Raw genomic sequence first — 19,281 nt, 5'->3', positions numbered from 1 at the left:
TCTAGACAAAAGCTGTGGTGTTCCCGAGCACCAGACTCCCTTTAGAAAACCTCTCATTTTACTGCAGCAGGGTCCGACAGTCTGCCCCGCTCATGTCCTGGTTCTGGTTCTCCCCTTGCCTCTCTTCCCTCGAGTAGGCCCAGCGATACGGCCTGGACCTCCAGCCGCGTGGCGTCGCTATACACCTCCCGCCGGAGCTCCGACTGCAGGTCAAAGGCGGCAGCGAAGCCGGATCTGGGTCTGTAGGAGGTTCTGGTGAACCTGTGTGCCGTAGATTGTTTCATCTGATTTTGCAGGGAATCGGGCCCGATGACGTGCATTAAGAATAGCTATTTAGAAATATCTTCTCGCTGATGGTCTCGTCTACTTACGTCGGTCATATAGAGGCATCAGGATTATTTGTTTCTTGGTCTGTCAAAGTTAACAATAATACGTTAATGCAAATTTGTTTTAACGCCACTAATTTCATTAATGCACCTTGTGATTTTTAGGTTGTAGAGTGATGATACTGGTATCATATAATATTATAAAACCTGATGAATCCATTGGTACCAACCATGTCATACTAGCTTGTCGTGAAGGAGGTTAAATAATGCTCCAAACTTACCCTACATTTTGTCAAGGAAAAACTGTCATGTCCATTTTCAAAGGGGTCCCTTGACCTCTGACCTCCAGATCAGTGAATGTAAATGGGTTCTATGGGTACCCACGAGTCTCCTCTTTACAGACATGCCCACTTTATGATAATCACATGCAGTTTGGGGCAAGTCATAGTCAAGTCAGCACACTGACACACTGACAGCTGTTGTTGCCTGTTGGGCTGCAGTTTGCCATGTTATGATTGGAGCATATTGTTTTATGCTAAATGCAGTACCTGTGAGGGTTTCTGGATCAATATCTGTCATTGATCTGTGTTGTTAGTTGATTTACAATAATACATATATACATACATTTGCATAAAGCAGCATATTTGTCCACTCCCATGTTGATAAGATTATTAAAAATCTCCCTTTTAAGGTACATTTTGAACAGATTAAAAATGTGTGATTAATAGCGACTACATATTTAAAACGCCTGACGGCCCTGTTTGTTTCTTAACCAGTTTAAAGTTCCCCACAGTAACTATAAGCAGGATGGAAGTTACACATGAAGGTAGATGCATTATATCAAAGTTGACATTGCTCCTGTCTCACATTCGGACTGTTTGCATGAAAACAGCCAGAAGCAGACATCAGAAGTCTAAAGTGGGCAGCTGCCAGGTGTGAATATTTGAATGTGAAATAGGAAGCTGCTAAAGAGAGCCTCAGGGTCGGTCTATCTGCCCGGAGGTCATGGTTTTTAATGTTAGCATTAGAGGAGTGTGTAATGGACAGCTGTGCTGCAGGGATTCAGATTCCCTCCAGCTGTGATCGTTCATCCAGGGCTGTTAAACATCAGGGAGGTCACGGAGGTCACGTCCTCTGTCATTCAACACAGTTCAGTTCAGGAGACAGTTAAGGCTCATGAAGAGACACAAATGTCCAACTTTATACACTAGGATCCATCAGAATGACTTAATTAATCAGAAAAGCAAAGTGAACCGAGAGTCACAGCCCCGTCTGACTCACATCTGTCTGGACAGATTACACAGTAGTCGTAACACAGTCTAAACATCTGGCTCGTACTAACAGCTGTTCCTCTCCCGTCTCTCCTCAGCCAGCAGAGCTGCTCTTTCTTCATCACTCGTTCCTCACGTTAACCAAACCGTCTTCCTGCTCGCTCTGCAGTCGTTCCTCACCTTCGTCCACCTCCGTCCACCTGCTGTTGCTTCATCTGAGTCTATGTGAAGGTAGAAGGAAGTTACCGCTTTTATTGTTGTAGTCTGAGTAACGTGACGTCATATCTGTTCCGTATCCGTCAACCAAAACAAACCGCAGTGAGCCGAAACGAGGAAGTAGAAACAGCTAAAGCTGCATGCTAACTCTGTCACGGACAGGAAACGTTATCGTATCGCGGTAATTTTGCGGTGGAGCCGGCCGTCGCTCTCGTCTCCGTGGTCAAACAGGCCGACGCTACGACTGTAGAGCACCCAGATAAAGACATTTGTTTTTCTCTGCATTGAAACGGCCCCGATGGAGCTGACCATGGATGGATAAAGAGAACGGAGCTGACGGGAGAGCTAGAGACCACCTTGGAGAAGTTAGAGGAAGTAGACACGTGGGACTACGTCCGCTTTTCAAAATAAGGTGTTAACAAAGGGAACTGTATATACAAAATACATCTATGGAAATCAGACTGATGGATTATATTCACCAGAAGTATAAAACATTACATGATCCTGATATATTTAACTTCAGGACATCTCTGACTACATACATGCTGAAAATCAAACATTCTTACTGGATTCATTTAGAGATTTTCCGAAGTAAAAGTCCCTAGAAGTGTTTGATTCAACTTTTTCCCTTGGTTTAGTGCTTAAAAATAAAATAAAAAATTAACATAAATCACAATAAATCATGATATGTGTAAAAATAATTTGTTAATTTGGTCCACGACAAGGTGCTGCGTCTTAAAGACGACTGTCACAACGTCCACATCGTTTTCTCTTCATGTGTCTGTCCCCAAAGAAAGAAACGACCCTGTCGACCTTTTCCTCTCTCCGTCTCCTCGTTCCTGTCAGCAGTTCTCTCTCTCTCTCTCTCTCTCGCCATCTTGAACACACACTTTACACACGAGTTCACTGAGTTCATTTATTATTGGGGAAATTTGGCTTTGCCACCTACGCTCACACACACCACATGCATTCCCTGTTTTACGACGTTTAACAATCACAAACAGCCTCGGATACGCAGAGCTGTGATTTTCCTTAGAAAGTCAGCACAATCTCTCCGTTTCTGCATCTGTTGCACAGCTGCTCCTCCTCTTCCTCCTCCTCCTCTTCCTCCTCTTCCTCCTCCTCCTCCTCCTCATCTTGTACAAGACTAAAATCCCACTTTATGTAATGTAACAGTTTAATGTGAGCAACCACATGTTAACTCCAGTTGTGCAACACACTGACAGACATTTAGTCTGATAGGATGAGTTTGGTGTCTGTTGTCTCAACACTCTCTGAATCTTGAATCTGCCTGCGTTAGCATACAGTAGCTAATGTTTTGTTAGCAGTGCTGTACATCCCTGGTTTTCTCTTGCGCACACACACACACATGCATTTCTTATTATTCTTATGTGCAATATTGACTTAACTGTACAATCATTTGTGCAATAATTCAACTGTACAATATACTGGCATTAATGCTGCATTTATACTGCACATCTCAAGAAATATTATTTAATTCATATAAAATTAAATTAATTTAATTTTACTGCATTTATACTGTACATTTCAAGAAATATCCTTATTTAATTCATATTAAATTAATTTAATTTTACTGCATTTATACTGCACATTTCAAGAAATATTATAATTGAATTTATATAAATATGAAATTAATTTAATTTAATACAAATGAAATAAGAATACTTCTTGAAAGATACATACATTATTAATGGCAGAATATTAAATTAAATTATACTATTCTTGCATTTATATTTAATAGATTCCACTTCACAGCTTTTTTTATTTACTTATTTACACTGGTCATATATTGTACGTTTCATTTGTACATATTTCTTATATTTCTTATTTGTATTAATTATTTATATTACTCTACATATGTTGTGTTATATATTGTACATCATTTGCATTTTACATACACCTTTATTTCTTATATTTACTTTATGCTTATATATAAGAGCAACGTCCCGATAGGCTCCGCGTGTAAATCTCCTGAGGTGTTACCTAAATACATCTGTACACTCACTACATCTTTTGTTCTCGGTCCTCCTCTAATCTGAGCGGGCATAAAGGGGGGATTAGGTGAATCAGTACTTTAAAGTGTCACAAGTCCAAACAAGAGCCGAGCTGGGCGCTGCGTTGCCCCGGTAACACCTCTGATGAGGTGAGAGATGCAGCGATGCGGAGAGAAGCGGTAACGAAAGCTTAGGCCGCTCACCTTCGTGAAGGCCACCTGTGCAGATCAGATGACTCACCGTCACCGGTGGCTTAACGCCTCACACATTCATCACCCCGCTCTGGTATTCTTCTACGCTCGCTGCAGTGTTTGCGTTGAGTCAGATGATTTATCTCGGGGTGGACAACGCGGGCGCGCCTGACGGTCTCCGACACGTTAATTTATCTAAACATCATGCCGGCTCCGTGAATGATAACGATCCATTGATTTTCACACCTTTTCTGCGAGCAGAGCGGGAATGTGTTTCATTAATGGAGACGCCGCCCTGAGGGGAGGGAGCGTTCGGCTCCACGCTGCAGGAGACATTCATGCCCCGCAGCGCTAGGTTCCAACAGATGCTTTGTTTGGTCAACAAAGATACTTTTACCTTTCAGTGCTTCCGATGTTTGTTTTGTTTGCTTGCAAGACGTAGCTTGAACAAAATGCTTTTTGTCAGATGTCATTTCATGCTTAAAATATCCATATTACCATTATCAGCGAATATTAACATTAATACCAGCAATACATAAACAACAGATAATATACGATACTAGCTGCTACGATGAGCCGATACGGGGACGGTAGAAATTCTCCAAGAGGTTGTTAGAAACAAGTGACGCAGTCGGAACGCCGTCAGAAGTTTCTGGCAGAGCGATCAGATTTGGGATGTTCAGCACGCCGAGCTGTAATCCAACAGGTTGCACGCTGAGCTCGGCGTCATGCGTGTTAGATATTACTCTGTGATTATAGAAGGAGAGGGAGTCATCCTCCTCCTCCTCAGCTCTGCACGGGCTGCCAGGTGGACGTGTGTTATCACTGCTTCTGTTTGTTCTTTATTCTTCATGAGCTTCTACAAAGTGCTTTCTAGACAGATTTTCCTCGACAAAACTTAGGGTAAGTTTGGAGCGTTATTTAACCTCCTTCTTGTCAAGCTAGTATGACATGGTTGGTACCGATGGATTCATCAGGTTTTCTAGTTTTATATGATACCAGGATCTTCACTCTAGCTTTACAACTGACCCGCTACAACCTGAAAACCACAAGTTGCGTTAATGTGTCAAAGAAATTAGTGGCGTTGAAACAAATTTGCGTTATTTTCGCTTTGACAGCTCTAATAATAATGAAAAATAAAATAGTGTCGCAAAGTTTTCTCCAGTATAAATTCCCATTTTGAAATTCTTTCCTCAACGTTGCTCAACGTAGAAACAGAAAGTCTCCTGTATAATACTTTAATAACTATTAAAATACCCATGAGCCTCGGCGGCCAGCAGTCGTCTGGATCGGAAGTCGATCATTAGTCCACAAAATGAACCCAGAATCTGGAAGTTAAATCGTTTAAGATGCAGATTGTAAACATATTCTCAGCCTTTGAAACAGAACTTTAAGTGTTGGGCGTTTAGATGTTTCCTCGCTGAAATGCACTCTGGGAGTCGTAGTTAACTCTTCTCTCATCCCTCATCACATCTTTGCTTTCCTCTTAGTGTCTTTCATCTCTTTATTCTCCCTCCTCCTCACATCAACCAATCTGATAATCTGAGCATCGTTACAGTAAAAGTCAGATGCTCAGATTAAAGTCCATGGTTACGTTCCACATCACATATTTTATCTTTTTACTTTTAGTTCGTACTGCAGCTGCACCTACAGAGTCCGTACATGTTGCATGCAGTATGCATACAATCGGAACATACTACTTCTACTACATCATAACATTAAACTTTGACCCTCTTGCTCATATATCTGCTGCACAGAGGACAGTGGACCAGAACAGTAAGCCGGCTCACATACTGCAATATACGACTGGATGTATACTGGACTGCTACTTTTGGCATACTGCATGTGACATACTACAGTATGTATCGGGACACACTAAATCTTTTTCTGGCATACTAAACGGTAGTACGGGTATCGGAACGCACAGTAAGAGTCACCTTCCTTTGGCGTCGTTCTCTGTCCTCAGGCGCCGGTGAACGGAGACACGCCTCCAGCTGAGGGCCTATCAGAGAACGACAGTGGCGTGGAGCTGACCAATGAGAACAGCCCTCTGACCGCGGCCGAACCGCCCTCGCCTTTCAGCCCCAAGCAGCACGGAGACGCCGCCTCGCCTCAAGGTAACACGCACGCACACACACACGCACGCACACGCACACACACACACACACACACACACACACACACACACACGACGTCAGAGTTTAAAATTGTCGCCTTTTTTCTTCATAGTGGGTCAAACTGTATGTTACAAGAAAGGAACTGATATTAACTGATAGATTCATGGGACGCTTACTGGAAAGGACAATATATAGATTATTCAATTTGACTGTTTTAGCACGTAGCCTCTTGAAGATATTGAGTTTCCTTTGGAGCCATCTGTCGAACCTTCTGTTGCCGTCTCTGTCTTCAGATGGAAACCAGTGTTCAGGGGGAAGCAGGAAGAGGAGCAGGAAGTCAGAGGAGGAGGAGACGACCTGGGACTCCTACAGCGAGGTACGACCACGGATACACATACAGTACTTTACTAAATGTGCTTTGGAGGGAAACGTGATGTACGATGAGTGTGTGTTTATGTGTGCGTTTCCAGGAGAAGACTTCAGGAGCGTCTCAGTTGGGTTTGAGACAGACGCCTCGACCCAGAACCATCTTCCAGGCCGGTCTGCTGCCGCACGCACACAACAAACCTCGCAGACAGAACCGCAAACAGGAGCGGAGCATGTTACTGGTAAACACACACATTTACCCCACGTTAAGCTACCTGATAGCTTTCATTTCCAAATGCTGTGGTGTTTATTTTAAAATACATTTATATCAACTAACTTCCCTCTATGGAGGGCAGGACCTGCCAAAATTCATCCATCCAGTTTCTTCCTCTGATCCGGGACCGGGTCGTGGGGGCAGCAGGCTTAGCGGGGAATTACAGACGTCCCTCTCCCCAGCAACGTTTTCCAGCTCTTCTTTATTCATTTATTTATTTATTTATTTTTGCATTTATTTTGTATTTATTTATAAATGATATAAATGAGTTTGGGGAAATAAATAAGGGGTGAAATGCAAAGGGAAAATGCATGCATAAATAAATAAATAAATTCCTATATAAATACATACATTTAAATACAAAAATAATTTAACAAAATGCAAAAATAAATAAATAAATGCAAAAATGTATTAATAAATTTAAAAATTAATAAAATAATTAATTTGTTTATTTTTTTGCATTTCTTTTTTATTTATTTATAAATTATATAAATGAGTTTGAATAAAGGGCGAAATGCAAAGGGAAAATCATGCATAAATAAATAAATACCTGAAGAATAATTATAAAAATATAAAATAACAAACATAAATGTATAACTGAAAAATAAATGCAAAAAATTTAATTAATTAATTTAGAAATAAATACATAAATAAATAGAAGGGAAAATTAAACAAGAGTAAATAAATAAGGTAATTAATACAAAGAAAAATAAATGAAGAAGCAAATTAAAACTGAAATATTTATTTATGTCACATTTTATCAATTAATTAATGGCTACATTTATTTTTAATATTATTTTTGCAACATTTAAAGACATTTATTTATTGATTTATTCTTTTATTTAGGCAGGTTCCGTCCTCCATACTCTTGTTTGTACTTCCTTTTCTGAATCTCTTTCTTCAGGTCTAAATCTGATTTACCAAATGTCAAAATAATCTTAATTCAGGTCTCTGCCACTCGTCCAGAATAAACACAAACATGTTCTTTTGACCCTCTGTGCTTACCGTAGTTTCTGGTGCACAGTTTTGCAACGCAGTGGAAAATTAAAACAGACGGTTCAGCGACTTTGTTTTTACTTCCCCCACATCCTGGTGTCTCCATGAGAAGCCTGTGAGTTACAGGAATGATCCACAACTATGGAAATGTGGTTGTACAAACAAACACATTGGGTTGCAGTTTTAACCTGCTGAATACATCCGAGAACTAGAAGGATTCATCTCTTCTTTCTGTCTCTCTGGTTTCCATCCAATAGTCAGGCAATTAAAAAGCCATTTTCCAAAAATTCTGCAAAAGAAAATGCCAGTCAGTGTATATCTAAACAAACGGAGGTGGTTTTATCTGCCATTATTCAGATTTTCAGGCTTTCTAGTGGCAAATAGATGGCAAGGAAGCTGCTCTACTATGTCTTCACTACATACATTTTACCCTTCAGAGCATCTTTTCTTCATCTATACACTAACTTTTCCACCTCAGCATAAAATCTTACAAACTTTTTTAGCCTCTTAAATCAAATTTCTGGTATTTTTAATCAAGTTTTAGGCTGTATGGGATTACAATCTATAAAAATGTTCATGGATGCAAATGTTTTTCTCTGTGTTTATCCATAAATTATCTTTCTTTTGCTCTCAAACAAATATTCCTTTCAGTCTAATAAACCTCGCTCTTTATCTCTGTCTCTCCGTCAGTGTGCCAGCAGTGGCGGCGGTCCTCGGGTGGCCGTGGTTGCGTCCAGCGGGGTCCCCGAGGCCCCCCGTCTGGAGCTGATGGAACAAGACTCCAAGGACTCGGCCCAGAGCATCAGCACCTCGTCCAGCTCCGAGGTCCAGCCGGAGTACAATGTAAGACGAGTGTTAGGGAATTAGAAACTAGGTTTGCATCCGCTCATAGGGGGCAGATAGACGACTCGGAAGATCTTCAAAAACGTGAATGAGAAAGAAACAAAAACAGGATGTCTGCAAGAGCTGAACCCGCCTTAAAATGCAGACACGTATGTTGGAAAGTTCACCTTCTATTAGGGCTGTCAAAGTTAACGCAATAATTACGCGTTAACGCAAATTTGTTTTAACGCCACTAATTTGTTTAACACATTAATGCAACTTGTGATTTTCAGGTTGTAACAGGTTCAGTTTTAAAGCTAGAGTGAAGATACGGGTATCATATGAAACTAGAAAACCTGATGAATCCATCGGTACCAACCATGTCATGCTAGCTGGTCATGAAGGAGGTTAAATAATGCTCCAAACTTGCGCAAAACTTTGCAGAGCAAAAACTGTCATGTCCATTTTCACATATATACATACATTTTCATAAAGCAGCATATTTGTCCACTCCCATGTTTATAAGAGGATTAAATACTTGGCAAATCTCCCTTTAAGGTTCATTTAGAACAGATTAAAAATGTGCAATTAATCACGATTAACTATGGACAATAATGCGATTAGCTAGACATCACGGCTAAAGCTGCACGCTAACTCTGTCACGGACAGGAAACGTTATCGTATCGCGGTAACGTGGCGGTCAAGCCGGCCGTCGCTCTCGTCTCCGTGGTCAAATGGGCCGACGCTACGACTGTAGAGCACCCAGATACTGACATTTGTGTTCTCTGCATTGAAACGGCCCCGATGGAGCTGACCATGGATGGATAAAGAGAACGGAGCTGACGGGAGAGCTAGAGACCACCTTGGAGAAGTTAGAGGAAGTAGACATGTGGGACTACGTCCGCTTTTCAAAATAAGGTGTTAAAGGGAACTGTAGATACTAAATACATCTATGGAAATCAGACTGATGGATTATATTCACCAGAAGTATAAAACATTACATGTCCCTTATAAATTAAGAAGAAAATCCCACTAATCTGTGAGGGAAACGTCTTTAATCTTTGATTTCTGGGTTGCTGGATAATAAATATAACGAGAGCTGCACGCAGCTATGAAAGGGCCCTCGCCCCTACGTGCATGTCGGGGGAACGCGCACGTCCGAGAACCCGCTGTCGTGCATTCCCGTGAAAGTCGGAAACTGCACGCAACAGTTAGAGTGAATTTTCTGCTTGGAGCGTGTGGCGCTGTAAATGACGGTTCACGAGTTATGAAGGGGGGCGTGGCTAATGTGTAGGGGGCGGGCATAACATTAACCAATGAAACAGGAACTCTCTGCTGAGTTATATGACACTTCCCACAAGACTCTACGACAAACGGATCATGAGTTATGAAAGGGGGCGGGGCTAATGTGTAGGGGGCGGGCATAACCTCCACCAATGAAACAGGAACTCTCTGCTGAGTGATATGACACTTCCCACAAGACTCTACTACAAACGGATCATGAGTTATGAAAGGGGGCGGGGCTAATGTGTAGGGGGCGGGCATAACATTTACCAATGAAACAGGCACTCTCTGCTGAGTGATATGACACTTACCGCAAGACTCTACGACAAACGGTTCATGAGTTATGAAAGGGGGCGGGGCTAATGTGTAGGGGGCGGGGCTACCCTTAACCAATAAAACAGGAACTCTCTGCTGAGTGATATAACACCCCCCATAAGCCTGTACGACAAACGGTTCATGAGTTATGAAAGGGGGCGGGGCTAATGTGTAGGGGGCGGGGCTACCCTTAACCAATAAAACAGGAACTCTCTGCTGAGTGATATGACACATCCCACAAGACTCTACTATAAACGGTTCATGAGATATGAAAGGGGGCGGGGCTAACGTCTTAGGGCGGGGCTATGAGTATAATTTTTCATATACATGTCCTCAAGACTGTACCACCATCATACCTGAGAAATCTGGGGCAGATCGGACTATGTACAGTTGAGTTACAATAACTCCCTGTTTCATGGCGAATGGCTCAAAATGGCCGCCACGCCACGGTCCGCTCGTTAAGTGAACGCTCACCATTTTAATAACTTTTCATCCTCGAGGTCTTGAGATGGTCCTGACCAAATATCAACTCGATATGATCAAATCTGTAGGAGGAGTTCGTTAAAGTACGCGGCCAATAAAACGAAAAAATTGGGAAAATCGTACATAAAATCCAATATGGCCGACTTCTGGGTGGGTGGGGCTAATGAAACCCAATGAGGAATATGTTTCAAATGATAATTTGGGGCAGATCGAACTATGTACAGTTGAGTTAGGGTTAACCCACTCTCTGCTGAGTGATATGACACATCCCACAAGACTCTACTATAAACGGTTCATGAGATATGAAAGGGGGCGGGGCTAACGTCTTAGGGCGGGGCTATGAGTATAATTTTTCATATACATGTCCTCAAGACTGTACCACCATCATACCTGAGAGATTTGGGGCAGATCGGACTATGTACAGTTGAGTTACAATAACTGCCTGTTTCATGGCGAATGGCTCAAAATGGACGCCACGCCACGTTCCGCTCGTTAAGTGAAAACTCACGATTTTAATAACTTTTCATCCTCAAGGTCTTAAGATGGTCCTGACCAAATTTCAAATCGATCTGATTAAATCTGTAGGAGGAGTTCGTTAAAGTACGCGGCCTATAAAACGCTAAAAGTGACATGAAATCCAATATGGCCGACTTCCGGGTGGGCGGAGCTAATGAAACCCAATGAGGAATATGTTTCAAATGATGAGTGGGATATGCATACCAAATTTCATGATTATCGGATCAACTTTGACAAAGTTAAAATTTCAACGCGTTAGGGGGCGCTATAGAGCCGAATAAAAACACACTGAGCCTAATGGCTATGCAGTTACATAAAGTTCACAGGTGTCTATCATTTTGCCAAATTTCATGAGTTTTCGAGTACCTAAAGGTATGTTCAAAATCTGAAAGACATAAGGGGGCGCTAGAGAGCCAACATGCCACGCCCAAGCAAAATTTCACCACTAAAATTAAGTAATTACTAGTTTCGATGTGCGTGTAAAGTTTCATACATTTTTGTGCTTCCTAAAGTCTTCAAATATGCGTTCGTAAATTCTAAAATCACGCAGGAAGTCCAACATGGCTGACTTCCTGTTTGCCGAAAAAATCTCAAAATCATTTAATCCAGGTATGAGGGCGTGAGCAATGACATACTTGAATTTCGTGAAGATCGAAGAAACTTTCTCTGAAAAACTGTGTACGTTAGGGGGCGCTATGGAGCCCCCTGGAGACACCCGAGCCCAGTCACTCCAGAACATTGAATTTCCCACCAGTTCTGACGCATACTCCACTTTTCGTGAGTTTTGGGGATGGCTAAGGTCGTCAAAAACGCGATATTCCAGCAGAAAAAGAATAATACCCAGAAAAACAATAGGTTCCTTGCACTTCGTGCCAGGACACCGTTGGGTCCTGGCACTTTCGTGCTCGGGCCCTAATAAATAATTCCTGATAATGATCCTGATATATTTGACTTCAGGACATCTCTGACTACATACATGCTGAAAGTCAAACAGTTTTACTGGATTCATTTAGAGATTTTACAAAGTAAAAGTCCCTAGAAGTGGATGGCTCAACTTTTTCAATAAATCGTAATATTGAATCAGGAGATAGCTGAATCGTCCCAGCTCTACTATCTAGTGCACTGAACTTACAGACATCAGAAATATAACTGGAAAGCTCTCTTTGTGAAAGAGGGAAGACGGAGAGCGAGGCGGCTGCGGCGATGCAGGAGAGACGGCGTGTTCTGAAAAGGGGAAGTGGAGGTTTGGCAGCGATAGAAAGAGGAGGAGGGTAACTCCCTTCACAGACCACAGAACCTCCTCCACCTGGCCTTGTGTTAGTGCAGGTGGCCACAAACACACACACACACACACACACACACACACACACAGTCTGGCTGTGTTTGCTCTGTATCAATAGTTTCATTCAGGTCATGACGACCACCAGTCTGCACAGCAACGTCTCTGTGTGTGTGTGTGTGTGTGTGTGTGTGTGTGTGTGTGTGTGTGTGTGTTTGGTGCATACTCATACAGATCTGCACAGTGCACGTGTTCTTGTGTGTGTGTGTCTGTTTTCAGTGGATCCAGGCTGAACTCAGCGGAGCGTAGCATCCTTTAGAGGAGTCGGACTCCGTTACAAAGCCTAATGGGTTTTTTCTCTCTTAAGGCGGACTGAAGGATCACAGAGCCGGCAGCTCAACTGGGATTTGTTTGCAAGCATAGAAATCCCACCTGCTCATAAATCAGCACACGTAACCTTCAAAAGACAGAAAACATGGAGACGTTTGATGTTTTCTTTAAAGACTCAAGTGCAAAGCTTAACAGAAATACAGGAGAGAGAGAGACAGCTGAGCAAATGAGGAAGTCAAACCGTTTATGTTAGAGGTCGGGACATCTTGATAACTAAATCTCATGTTTGCAGTGAAGTTTTTATCTTTTCTCTCCTGGTTCTGGCTAGAGAGGATCCGTCTTGTGTAGATATGACGTCACGTTTTCGTAATCGAAGCGGCTCGGGGGGGGGGGGGGGGGAACAACTTGGAAAGGGATCGAATGCCTTTCGCAACTGTCATATTAACGTTGTAATCAGACGGGGAGGTGGAGAGCTCCGGTGGGGGTGGAGAGCTCTGGTGGGGGGTGGAGACCTCTGGTGGGGAGGTGGAGAGCTCTGGTGGGGAGATGGAGAGCTCTGGCGGGGAGGTGGAGAGCTCTGGCGGGGAGATGGAGAGCTCTGGCGGGGAGGTGGAGAGCTCCGGTGGGGGTGGAGAGCTCTGGTGGGGGGTGGAGACCTCTGGTGGGGGGTGGAGACCTCTGGTGGGGAGGTGGAGAGCTCTGGTGGGGAGATGGAGAGCTCTGGCGGGGAGGTGGAGAGCTCTGGCGGGGAGATGGAGAGCTCTGGCGGGGAGGTGGAGAGCTCCGGTGGGGGTGGAGAGCTCTGGTGGGGGGTGGAGACCTCTGGTGGGGAGGTGGAGAGCTCTGGTGGGGAGGTGGAGAGCTCTGGCGGGGAGGTGGAGAGCTCTGGCGGGGAGATGGAGAGCTCTGGCGGGGAGGTGGAGAGCTCTGGCGGGGAGATGGAGAGCTCTGGCGGGGAGGTGGAGAGCTCCGGTGGGGGTGGAGAGCTCTGGTGGGGGGTGGAGACCTCTGGTGGGGAGGTGGAGAGCTCTGGTGGGGAGGTGGAGAGCTCTGGTGGGGAGATGGAGAGCTCTGGCGGGGAGGTGGAGAGCTCTGGCGGGGAGGTGGAGAGCTCTGGCGGGGAGATGGAGAGCTCTGGCGGGGAGGTGGAGAGCTCTGGCGGGGAGATGGAGAGCTCTGGCGGGGAGGTGGAGAGCTCTGGCGGGGAGATGGAGAGCTCTGGCGGGGAGGTGGAGAGCTCTGGCGGGGAGATGGAGAGCTCTGGCGGGGAGGTGGAGAGCTCCGGTGGGGGTGGAGAGCTCTGGTGGGGGGTGGAGACCTCTGGTGGGGAGGTGGAGAGCTCTGGTGGGGAGGTGGAGAGCTCTGGTGGGGAGATGGAGAGCTCTGGCGGGGAGGTGGAGAGCTCTGGCGGGGAGATGGAGAGCTCTGGCGGGGAGGTGGAGAGCTCTGATGGGGAGGTGGAGAGCTCTGGTGGGGAGATGGAGAGCTCTGGCGGGGAGATGGAGAGCTCTGGCGGGGAGGTGGAGAGCTCTGGTGGGGAGGTGGAGAGCTCTGGTGGGGAGATGGAGAGCTCTGGCGGGGAGGTGGAGAGCTCTGGCGGGGAGATGGAGAGCTCTGGCGGGGAGGTGGAGAGCTCCGGTGGGGGTGGAGAGCTCTGGTGGGGGGTGGAGACCTCTGGTGGGGAGGTGGAGAGCTCTGGTGGGGAGGTGGAGAGCTCTGGTGGGAAGATGGAGAGCTCTGGCGGGGAGGTGGAGAGCTCTGGCGGGGAGATGGAGAGCTCTGGCGGGGAGGTGGAGAGCTCTGATGGGGAGGTGGAGAGCTCTGGTGGGGAGGTGGAGAGCTCCGACATGAGGTGGAGAGCTCTGGTGGGAGGTGGAGAGCTCTGGTGGGGAGGTGGAGAGCTCCGACATGAGGTGGAGAGCTCCGACATGAGGTGGGGAGCTCTGGCGGTAGATGGAGAGCTCCGGCGGGGAGGTTGAGAGCTTGGCGCCTTCTCTCCCTTTAACACTGTTGAACTTGCGGTGAAGATCTTTAGTTTTATCTTTTCTACGTCTTCATCCAAGAAAGGTTTTAGGATTTTGGACGACTAATATGTTCAGGGAGCTTTTCAGCTTTTGCATAATACAGATAGATTTACAAATTACTGTCACATCATCAATCCTCCCTTCTGCTAAACCAGGCGTCAGCAATCTTTACTATCTAAAGAGACATTTTAGGCAAAAAAAAAACTGTCTGGAGCCACAAAACATGTGATCATTGTGATGAAGGTAACACATTTTGTAGTCTAAGTATATAGTATATAAGTCTAATGCAGTGAGGGCCAAAGAGACAATGTACTACGGAGTATTAGGGCCACATTGAGGGAAAAAAACATCTGAGATTTACAGATTAAAGTCAAAATATAACGAGAATAAAAGCCGTAATAATATGAGTATAAAGTCATAACTGTACGAGAAAAAAAGTCATAACTGTACGGGAAACAAATCGTAATATTACGAGAATAAAGTCATATCTTTACGAGAATAAAGTCGTGATATTATGAGAAAAAAGAAAATAACACGTAAAATTACTACTTTATAATATTATGACTTTGTTCTCTAAATCTCAGATTCATTTTTTTCCTTCAATGTGGCCCAAATACTCCGTCGTAGCGTCGTACCATAGACCTACAACAATGATAAATAAAAGAGGAAAATGTAAACAAAAAAATTTATTTCCACTAATTTCTTTTTAAATTTTAAAGATTTTTTAAAGATCTTTCTTTCATGAGTAAAGTAGTACAAGCCCGTGACCGTATCCTCTCCCTCCTCCATCCAGGACAACAAGGGTTTTGGCATCGGCGAGCTGGTGTGGGGGAAGATCAAGGGCTTCTCCTGGTGGCCCGGCATCGTGGTGACGTGGCGCGCCACCGGCAAGCGGCAGGCCAGCCACGGCATGAGGTGGCTGCAGTGGTTCGGAGACGGCAAGTTCTCTGAGGTGAGGAGGGAAGAAGAAAACCAGACCGAGAGAGGGAGGGAAATCAAATCATAGATGTCCGTGTCGTTGTTTGTTTGATGCCACGTTCTTTTTTCTCTCTCCAGGTTTCAGCAGACAAGCTGGACTCCATCACCGCCTTCCCCAAGTTCTTCAGCCAGGTGTCCTACACCAAGCTGGCCTCCTACCGCCGGGCCATCTTCCAGGCTCTGGAGGTAAGCACCGACAACCGTCAACGAGCTCTTCACCTTCACCTGACCTTCACTGCACCTTCACTTCACCTTCACTGCACCTTCACTGCACCTTCACCTTCACCTCACCTTCACCTCACCTTCACCTTCACTGCACCTTCACCTCACCTTCACCTTCACTTCACCTTCACCTCACCTTCACCTTCACTGCACCTTCACTGCACCTTCACTTCACCTTCACCTCACCTTCACCTTCACTGCACCTTCCCCTCACCTTCACCTTCACCTTCACTTCACCTTCACTTCACCTTTGTCTTTATTACAGTTAATCTGCCCTCCTCTTCTTCATCTTCTTCTTCTATTACTTCTTCTTCTTCTATTACTTCTTCTTCTTCTTCTTCTTCTTCTACCTATGCGTGTGTGCATGTGTGTGAGTGCGTGCGTGTGTGTGCGTGTGGCTGATTGTGTCTCAGATCTGCTATAAAAACATGTTTTGTGGTTTCCTGGCATGAACAAACTGGTTCACTGGAGGTGCATGTTTCACCACAGTGTGTGTGTGTGTGCGTGTGTGTGTGTGTGTGCGTGTGCGTGTGCGTGTGCGTGTACACCAGTAGCCAAGTAAAACAAACAGAAGATGAACATCTGAAAGGTGTTCTTCCTCCTCGCCATCACTGTCTCATCCTGTCATTGAGATAACAGCGAGGATGACGAGAGAGGAAGGAGAAACTAACACTTGTACAGTCAGGTTATAACCAGCCAGTAGAGATGCCACGATAATACGCACGGCGTTTAGCGTGCAATAAGAGCACCTCTCTTGATCTCTGTGTCATTTGTACGCCATGTATCCTGTACTGACTGCGATGTAAACACATCAGTGTCTGAATGTTACAGTAAGAGTTAGTGATGGAGTTTATGTGATGAACGTCACATGATTTTTGTTTACGTTTGTTTACGTACGTGTTTTACTTATTTTGAGCCTAACCGTGATGTTTTCTCTTAACCTAACTAAATGGTTCATTTAATTGGATTATTTTTGTATATTTTTTTTACATTTTATTGATTTTCTATCATTTCTGTCGCTGTAAGTCTCAACATTGGATTTACTGAAACCGATAGATGGTCAAAGTGTGTTTCATCACTTCGACATTTATTTTAGTTTTTCTCCTCAGCTTTTGTTTTCCTCTCCCCCATGGAGCTCCGCGTCTCTCCATCCCTTCACCAGAACAACTTTACGTCTCTTTATCACAGATGGCGAGTATCCGGGCGGAGAAGAAGTTTCCTCCCTGCGAGTCGGACAATCCGGACGACCAGGTCAAACCCATGCTGGACTGGGCCAACGGCGGCTTCCTGCCTAAAGGAGAGGAGGGACTCAAACCTACGCACACCGCCGGTGAGCAAGGCAACGGGCACCAAGACCGGTCGTTTATTGTCCGTTACAAGCCATCCGGCGAGGAGATGAGAGTAAAGTTGGTGTGTTTCTGTGCGTCCCTGCAGACAGTAACCCTCTGGACCACCAGGTCCTCGATGTTTCCCTGCCAGAGTATTTCCCCAGCGCCAAGCGGCCCCGAGTCAGCCTCTGCAAGGGCAAGGCCGCCCCCGAGGAGTCCTACAGCAGAGGTACGTCTCCACAATCATGCATATACACTATATATATATCTATATATATATCTATATATATATAGATATATATCTATATATATATAGATATTTATATCTATATATATATATCTATATATATATATATATATAGATATTATAACAGTCCAGTTTTATTTTGTGCTACAATCATTCATAGGATCAGATCTTTTTTTCTCTTTTTTAAAGTAGTAAAATCTAATTTCTTCCAGAAGTTTTACTTCAGTGACTGAGGTTACTTTCTGATTTTCATTTAATGAGTGGTTTTCTGGTTCACATTAGCAGAGTCAATTTAATAATTTATTAATTAAAGCTGGAATTTTAGCATATGACGTTTTTTCCCAGCTTTTTGTTTTTGTTAAAAGTATAAAAAAGGAACTAAAATGCTAAGTTTTGTATTCGTTTGGTGGTTTAGATTAGCTTACATTTCTTAATGACTCGATAAATAAATATGTCATTAAATGTAGCCATCAATTAATTATTGAACAAAGGTGAGATAGATTGTTTCAATTTGCTTCTTTAATTATCTATCTCTGTATTAATTCCCTTATTTATTTACTGTTCTGTTTAATTTTCCCTTTTATTTATTTTTGCATTTATTTTTATTAACTTTTAAATGTATTTATATATTTTTGCATTTATTTTGTATTTATTCATTTATTTTTTATTTATTTTGTATTTATTCATTTATTTTTGCACTTATACTTTATTTATATATTTGTTATTTTTAGTCTTTTAAATGTATGTATTTATGAGGTATTTATTTATTTATTCATTTATTTTGCATTTATTTATTATATATTTATTTATTTATTATTTTGAGTATTTGAAATTTATTTATTTTATAAATGTTTTAATTTATTTTGTATATATTTTATATTTATTTTTAAATGTATGTATTTATTTATATATTTATGAGTGATTTATTTATTTATTCATTTATCTTTTATTTTGGCAGGTTTTGTCCTCCATAGAGGTGAAGCTAATGAAAATTTGCTTTTTTCAACATTGTCCTTTTTTTCCTCTCAGAACAAATGGTGAATGAAGTTCTGAAGAATAAAAGAAGTATAGAAGGTAAAGACTCACTCTGTGTTTATTATTAATCGTGTAGTTTCATTTTTACTCTTTTGGCCTGTTGATTGATTGATTGATTGATTGATTGATTCGTTTGTGTGTTTTTTTTTACAGATTTCTGTCTCTCTTGTGGAAAGATGAGAGCAGCAACCTTCCACCCGCTGTTTGAAGGAGGCCTGTGCCAAACATGCAAGGTAGAGCAACAATACATATTTATTATTCTCCACAATCAGCAGCTTGTTGATATTAAATTAGCGTTTTACTGGCGTCGGTAGTCGCTTTCAGTCCAAAATGGCGGAGGCGTAGCTGTGTAGCTGGAACGGACCAAACTTTCACTTCTTATTAATATACCTTCTTTGGTATTACCCAGTTCTTCCTTTATTTACTCCAAACAGTTTAACAGTTTAATCTCTGTGTGCAGCGGGGGAAAGCTACCAGACGTTTAGATGAGCAAAAGAAAAAGCGTTGATGAACAGGAGAAACGCTGAGTCACCGTGATGCGGAGCAGCAGAACTGATATGTGACAGATTATTAATTTACCACATAAATGATAAGAAGATTATCAGAGAAGGTTCAGTTTCCTGATATAACACAATACTATGTAGAT

General features: G+C 43.2%; 1 protein-coding gene across 1 annotated transcript in view; it reads left to right on the top strand.

The window, feature by feature from the left end:
- Window positions 1–19,281, top strand: part of LOC141772026 (DNA (cytosine-5)-methyltransferase 3B-like) — a 47,392-nt gene that overhangs the window by 15,478 nt on the left and 12,633 nt on the right. Inside the window, exons 3-12 of the mRNA XM_074642667.1 lie at window positions 5,986–6,136; window positions 6,430–6,512; window positions 6,607–6,744; window positions 8,463–8,615; window positions 15,619–15,777; window positions 15,882–15,989; window positions 17,214–17,355; window positions 17,460–17,582; window positions 18,630–18,674; window positions 18,789–18,868. Coding sequence (XP_074498768.1) covers window positions 5,986–6,136; window positions 6,430–6,512; window positions 6,607–6,744; window positions 8,463–8,615; window positions 15,619–15,777; window positions 15,882–15,989; window positions 17,214–17,355; window positions 17,460–17,582; window positions 18,630–18,674; window positions 18,789–18,868 — 1,182 coding nt within the window. The remainder of the gene's footprint in view (window positions 1–5,985; window positions 6,137–6,429; window positions 6,513–6,606; window positions 6,745–8,462; window positions 8,616–15,618; window positions 15,778–15,881; window positions 15,990–17,213; window positions 17,356–17,459; window positions 17,583–18,629; window positions 18,675–18,788; window positions 18,869–19,281) is intronic.

The sequence above is a fragment of the Sebastes fasciatus genome, chromosome 8, assembly GCF_043250625.1.
Source record: "Sebastes fasciatus isolate fSebFas1 chromosome 8, fSebFas1.pri, whole genome shotgun sequence".
Classification (NCBI taxonomy): domain Eukaryota; kingdom Metazoa; phylum Chordata; class Actinopteri; order Perciformes; family Sebastidae; genus Sebastes; species Sebastes fasciatus.
This window is presented reverse-complemented; position numbering and strand designations above follow the sequence as displayed.